At 38.2% G+C, this 7642-nt stretch overlaps 1 protein-coding gene across 2 annotated transcripts in view; it reads right to left on the bottom strand.

Moving 5' to 3' along the window:
• Tpk1 (thiamin pyrophosphokinase 1) overlaps window positions 1-7642 on the bottom strand; it is a 428901-nt gene that overhangs the window by 235391 nt on the left and 185868 nt on the right. For both annotated transcript variants that reach the window (XM_023712886.1, XM_023712887.1), the window contains exon 5: window positions 7481-7553. In XM_023712886.1, the coding sequence (XP_023568654.1) occupies window positions 7481-7553 (73 nt within the window). The remainder of the gene's footprint in view (window positions 1-7480; window positions 7554-7642) is intronic.

Genomic DNA, 7642 nt, shown 5'->3' with positions numbered 1-7642 from the left:
TATATATATATATATATATATGATAGTTAAGAGAGTTATACTACTAATTGTTGTAATTTCATTGAAAAGAAAGGTTTGTGACTATATTGATAATTTTTTCATGCCTATATCTTATAATATGAGCAATTACTTTGAAGATGAAAATACACAATGTACTAACCATGCTTATTGTCCTATATCCTTGTTTTGAAATTATGTACCCCTCTACATTTTTTCTTTAAAATAAAACATGTAATGTGTTTAAAATAAAACATCTTTAAAATAAAACATGTAAAACTCAAGGCTAAGTACTATTATTTGCATGTTGTCCTTTTTTTATCCACCAGCTCCGCTGCTCATTCTCACCATTTGAGAATCAGTTTCCACCTTTAAATTGGAATTACAATACAAGCATTTTCTTTGTAATTGTAGTCCATTTATGTAAAAGAAAAAAATTATAGGAAGAAAGGAAGGGAGAAGACACGCAAGTATTTTATACAGGGCGACTGAGATGATTGTACTCAGAATTTCTATCAGTTTTTTGAAAATAGCTGTTAACGTTTAGAACTTTCACCTTGACTAACTCTGTATGCTGACATCGGTGATCTGAGCAGCTACACCAAGGACAGCAATGTGTAATACAAAACCGATGGTTGAATGCCTCTCATCTCGGGCTTCTAAGTGTGTGCCATTTCTAATGTCTTATCAATCATTGTACTCTCTTTAAAATAAAATTTTTTCAAAAAGACAAGGAAAAAATATTTCTTGAAAGCATTATTATTCAACTATCTGTCCAATCTGGCATAACTATATGTTAATCTGAGCAAGAGATTTGATGATAAAAATAGATAATACAGCAACCACTGTTAAGTAGCTATTCTTGTTTTGAAAATCTGTAACATGTGTATTGTTGTGTTACCCTGCTTCTGTTTTTTTCTATTTGTTTTTGTTTCTGGATTTATTCTTCAAACTAAAATTAAATTAGAAAAAAAAATCATCCCAGTTAAATGTCAGTTAGAAGCAATGTTTTATTTTTAGTAAGAAAACTTACTCTGAAACCCCAAACTCCAGTTTCCACAAGGTAGCTAAAATACACAGGGACACCTGCTGTGACAAGACAAAAATGATGAGCCATCTCCTGTTTTCATATATATTCTTTCTAGCGTTACATATTTACAAAATAGAACACTAGTTTTAAAAGCTCAGACATTTTATTTTTACCCATTGAGAAAAGGCTTCAAGCATTTGGGTATGGATTCAACACTATAAAATAACAATAAGAAAATAGCATTAAGAAACATCAGCATAAAAAATATATTCTTCAATAATTTGTGTAGGCCTGTGGGACCTGTCTGGCTCAAGCCCAGGCACTCCAAGAGCGAGACCCACTTTCACGCCCTTAGGACCCCACCCCACCCCGCAGCCCCACCCCATGCCTGCCAAGTGAGTGAGAACTTCTGCTGCATACTCAGGACCCCCAGATCCAGCCCTAGACCAGGCCCAGTGAGTGTATAGGAGAGCTTTCTCTCCCCCCTACTCCACCTTGGCCCCTTCAGACTTAGCTCAGGCCTGGCATACAGGTCTGGGGTGAAACTCTGCAAGTGCAACCCCTGCAGAGAGAGTAGGGGACAGAACCACCCAGTTAGTCCAGCAGCAGAACATCTTGCAGAAGGGGCCCAACAGATTCACTCCCAAGGGCTGCAGCAGGAAGAAGCTGAGCACAGCAGTCAGACCCAAGCCAGGCACAACTGGATAAATTCAAACTTTGTAGATCTGCACCTGAATTTCAGTTGCTACTAAGGTTATAATTGCACCAAATCTCTACAACAAAGATCATAGGACAGTGCTATACAAAATGACAAAGAGAAGGAGCAAAATGCAATCTCAGACCCCAAACCCACCCATAACAAGTGCTGAGGACACTAGCACAGAACAAACTGGAAATCACACAGCTAGAATCAATGAATAAACAGCTTCTGAAATAAAGAAACAACTGCAGAAAGGTATAGAGGAACTCAGATCGGAAATAATAAAAAAAAAGAAATCCCTGAATTAATAGCATCTGCAGTAATGAATCAAATGCAAAAATATATAGAGGAGACCCAATGCCCACCCAAAACAAGTGCAGAGGACACTAGCTCAACTGAAATGTATGAATTAGTAGTGTCAAAAGTAAATAAGCAACAGCAGAAAAGTATAGATGAACTCACTCAGAGTGATATTAATTTCTGAAATAAAAGATCTCTTAAAAATAACTAGGATACAGGAAAAAATTCATCACTTGCAAGACGATGCAAAGATGAACAATGTGAGACTAATAGGCATCAATGAGAAAGAAGGAGTCAATACAAATGACATTAAAAAATATGGGCAGAAGTAATAGCAGAAATCTTCCCAAATATGAGGAAATAATCTGACATTCAGGTAACCGAAGCATACAGAACGCCAAGTAACCTCGACCCAATTAAAAACACACCAAGACATATAATAGTTAAGACCCCAGAAATTCAGCACAAGAAGAATATACTGAAAGCCACTAGAGAAAAGAAGCAGATCACATTCAAAGGAAAACCCATCAGAATGATGGTCGACTTCTCTTCACAAACCATGAAGGCAAGAAGAGCATGGAGCAGAGTACTTCAAGTCCTCTATGAAAACAAATTCCAGCCCAGACTACTATACCCTGCAAAACTCTCTTTGAAGTTTGATGGAGAAGTGAAATACTTCCATGACAAAGAACAACTAAAGAATTTCATGATGACAAAGCCAACCCTACACAGGCTCCTGAAAGATGTTCTAGAGAGGGACCAAAATGATCAGAACTCCACGAACAAGAACAGAAGCAACCAACTAAATAGGGCAAACAAACACAGGAGAAAAAGGAGTAAACAACAGCAGGTAAATAACATGTCAATCATAAGTCAATACATCTCAATTATAACCATCAATGTAAACGGACTCAATTCACCAATTAAGAGAAATAGACTAGCACAGTGAATTAAGAAACAAAAATCCAACAATATGCTGTATACAAGAAACACATTTCCCTCATAAAGAAATTCATAGGCTGAAGATCAAAGGATGGAAAACAATACTACATGCCCTAGCACCTCAGAAAAAAGCAGGGGTAGCAATCCTGTTTTCAGACAGTCTCAACTTCAAACCAACAATGATGAAGCGAAATAAAGAAGGCCACTATATACTGGGTAGGGGAAAAATTCAAGAAAAGAGGTAACAATGATAAATGTCTATGCACCAAACATGGGAGCACCCAACTATATAAGACAAATCTTAATGGACATGAAAAATATAATATCCAATACCACAATCTTAACAGGAGACCTTAACACCCCCTTATCCCCAAAATTTCCATGATTGTAAAAATTTATGTAGTTTTTTTTCCAGTTCAGGGAAAGAGGCAGTGAAAGACAGGAGCCGATGCCTGAATTGGATCGACAGATCAAACGATCAATCAATCTGTCTCTGTCTCTCTTTCTCTGTCTGCCTCTCTCTCCTACTTAAATGTATAGGTCTGCAACTATCTGTTTATGGAAATTAGTGGCAGACTATCAACCACTGTAGCAGTCTTACGTACCATTTTCTAGGATTTGTTGTAATGTTGATGATCTGCTTTTTGTTATTGCAAGTTAACTGCATTTTGGGTGTCTCAGTTTTTCTGATTACTGATTCAATATTACAAGAAGAAAAAAGTTAGATTAAATATAGTCCTATTTCTGCCTTTTAACTACATAGTGTGATTTTACCACACTGTCTCCAATATAATCTTTTGGTGATCATAACATTTTCCAGAAAATAGAAACACTGCCTTACAGCACATAGATAGTCCTATACTTAGTGGTTACCCAAATAATCTTTCTGATTTTCTGTTAGCAAATCACCTTCATTTTTCAATGATCTGTGGTTTTCAAGCTTATACTGTACAAACAGGTTTTACTTGATAATTTATCAGTATTGCACGTTTTGGGCATTTGCCCCAGAATTGAGGGGCATTGAAGGGTCAGTTAGAAATGTGAGGGCAGAGCTGAAGATCATTGATCACCCTGCGGACCCTTATCACATTGCTGGTATATACTGGCATCTGTTCTCAGAGAAGCTACTGTTGTGCCAGAGGAACCCCTGTTTCCCCCCAAAGTCAAAGATGTGGTCTATTGAAAAGCAGTTGTGCCAACAGAGTCTAAGCTTCAGCAAAATTCTTTTGACAAAAAATGGATAATGGCAGCATGATCTGATAGCTCTACCATTTGGTTCCGATCACTTCCTTTTTCTCCACTCAAAGCAGAAAGCTATGCTGAAAGTACTGTTTAATTTTTTATCATGCTTAAGATTCCATTATGTTTTATTATGCTCATTACATATTTTTTATATCCTATACTGAATGACATGTGTGAAAAAATTGTGTCATTTTGTGACTTTCTCACAACTAGTTCTTCAACCCCCTAAGTACTCAGACAGCTTGGTGGAAGTCTTTTAGTTTTTGTTTAGCTTAGCTTTGTTTTGTTTGCAGTACTAGGAGTCCAACCTAGACTCTGGGGCATGTCAGTAAAGTACTCTAGTGCAGAACTGCACTTCCAGCACAGGAAGCATGCTACAAAATTCTCTTTCCTATACCCATTGACGATTCAGACTAGAAAGCAAAGAAAGAACACTAGGAGGTAGAGGATACTGTGTTTTCTCCTAAAACTCTCAGGAAACTAAAAAGCATGTGGGCACGATTGATGGAACAGCTACCAAGATGGAAAGATGATATTAACCTTGAATCCTAAACAGACTGAGTGACCCAGAAAAATGAGAAAAATAAAGCAAAATACCAAAGGGAACATTTATAGGAGACAGTTCTCATTTTGAATTAATGTAGTGAGGCAGGCAGTGAAGAACAAAGATAAGGTAGGTGAAAAAGGGAACACAAAACCTTTACAGGTACCTATGAAGACTTTTTCAAATAAATCAAGATTTGTGTACCAGTTGCAAAGTTTACCACTGTATAGGATTAACTGCTGGATCTACAGTCCACTTCATGATTCTAACAAACTTTAATCATTCTACATGTCTTCCTTTTGCTTTCTTCCTTTGACCCTACTTTAGGCTTCACTGGATTCCGAGACCAGGTGCAGAAGGACTGTATCTGAAAGGGGAGATGACCTTGTTCTATTTGTGAAAGAGAAACTTGAGAGAGTGCTGAACTTCGAGATAATGGCTTGCACGAACCGTGTGTAATGTTGCATTAACTTGTAATTATCATTATTGGAACTACAGCCAAACACTCACACAGCGCCCTGCGGGGCACATTAACTATATAAAAGGTATGAGCTGGACCCTGAGGAACACGGCCTTAAGGATCAAGAGCACAACACTCACTGATTCGTGCCAAGCATGCATTGCACTCGACCAACCTAGAAGTTTCCACATACTTGGAAGAGCTGGCTAATTCTTACTTTCAAAATTAATAAATCAGGCACACAAGTTTAACTGTCATATGGCTTCTCTTATTTGCAAAATTCAAAGTATGAATAAAGAGCAAAATGAAAAGATAGGTAATAGGAAGTTGGAAGAGGGGTCTTTCTCATGAGGAAAGGTGATCAAGAGAGGGATGAAAGGGGAGCGAGGAGCAGGAAGGGAATAAGGGTGTGTTTTGTGTGGGCCCCAGCCCTGCCCAAGGAATGCGAGGCAAATGCACAATGATAAAGAGAACAAGGGGCATAGCACCAAGAGGTGGATGGGGCAGGGAGGAAAGGAGGAAAGGAAGGAATTAAGATGTGCTACATACATACAGCCCCTTCCAAGGATTGTGGACAGTCCTGCGGCCATGTACTATAAAAAAACACTAACCCATAACAAACAGATAAGATTAAACAAACAGGAAATATATACCAGGGAAATTCATCTGGAAGTATTAACTGAAATTTTTGCTTTGCCCCATCCCCATTTCACTGCAACCAGATAAAACAAAAGGCTTCACGCCCCCTTCCCTGTCCTGCACAGGAATGATGGAACCTGCACACCCAGTTCTGGCAAACCAGCAACACAGAGAGGCAGGAAGATGCGTCACATCTGGCCGGCTCTTCCACTTGCTTTTGAGTATGCTCGTCGCTGCCTCTCCTGCTGCCTCCTCGGATCCCAAAAATATGATTAATATCTCAAAGCTCTGCATTGTAAGCGAGGCTGAGGCGCTCCTTCCCAGCGAGGCTGAGGGTCGGAGTCAATGAGAAGTGAGACTGCGGGGAGTGAGTAGGCACGTGCCAATGTTCAGGTAATGGGGCATGAATATCAAACGCTGGCTTGGGAGCGGCCTTTACTTGCTGAAGCAAGTCTGATCAGCTCGTGGGCAGATGGGCCGCGCCCAGGTCGCCGGCTCCAGGGTCTGCCTAGCACAGAAGCCTACGCTTTATAACCGGGCGCCCTGGTTTCCCATCTTGGATCCTGTCTTCCTTCCTTCCTTTCTTCTTTCCTTCCTTCCTTCCTTGCTTCCTTCCTTCCTTCCTTCCTTCCTTCCTTCCTTCCTTTATTTTTTACTTTTCCTCTGTCTTTTTTTCTTTCCTTCCTTTTTTTATTTCCTTCTGTCCTTTTTCCAAAACGTGTTTTCCTCTCTCTCTTTTTTTTGAATCTCTCATTTCTCCCACAGCCTTACAACGGATTTACAGTTTTATGATCTCAATACCTGCTCTTGCTTTAAAAATATGTGTTATTTGCCAAATATAGAATAATACAGATGGTGGCAGCATGCTACAAGAATTATAAAAGCTGTAATTTTTCTTGAAGAACTCTGCTTTGTCTTCTAAAACCAGTGAAACCCTAAATTATTAATTACTTTAATTCACTCCTATGTGATTCTATAATCCCCAATTAGATCATTTTTATGTTCCTAAGTGGCAAGGATCTCTGGAAGATTTGCACAACAATAGTGACAAAATGAAAACTTTAATAAGGTGTAGGCTATAATTAATCTTACCTTGTAATGAATAGTTTTATTCTGAACAGAATAATGAGAGTTTCAGGAAAAGTGTTGTAGAAAAATACTTTTGCTTTGAGATTCTAGGAACACACTGTCAGAAAAACTTAGAGTGATGTTTTTAGTGCAGTGTGGGATCCAAAAAAATATAAAATACACACATGTGCATCAATTGTGAATTGGTTAAGCATAATAATGTCCAACCAATGAATTGACTGGGAAAAATGTATAGGAACAAATGAGGATATAGGCAAGAATAGAATATTAGTAAATGCATTTATATAAACTACATCTACTTCATGGATTGACGAATGTTCATCTGACAACGATGGAATTTCGCCATGACTACATGCCTATATGTCATTTTAAAATTGCCATTTTGCATACGTACTATAATTCTTATAACAAATAAAATAAAAGTAGCCAAACAAAAAAATTTCTTAGCCCGTACCTAAGGACTGAGAAAATCAGGAGGAGCACAGGAAAAGCAATGACACAAGCAATATTTTGAATAGCACAGCGATCATCGTTTACCTGAACAGTGTAGTACTCTTTGACTTCAGGCCTAATAGAATCAAAGTCCCCACTGATGAATTCAGGCAAGAAGCTGAAAGAAACAGGTTCATGTAAGTGACACAGAGTGGTCGATTTATTTTATTTTATTTTATTTTATTTTATTTTATTTTATTTTATTTT

Source organism: Octodon degus, unplaced genomic scaffold (genome assembly GCF_000260255.1).
Source record: "Octodon degus isolate 3935 unplaced genomic scaffold, OctDeg1.0 scaffold00027, whole genome shotgun sequence".
NCBI classification, from domain to species: domain Eukaryota; kingdom Metazoa; phylum Chordata; class Mammalia; order Rodentia; family Octodontidae; genus Octodon; species Octodon degus.
The sequence above is the reverse complement of the archived record's forward strand: the minus strand, read 5'-3'. Positions and strand labels throughout refer to the sequence as shown.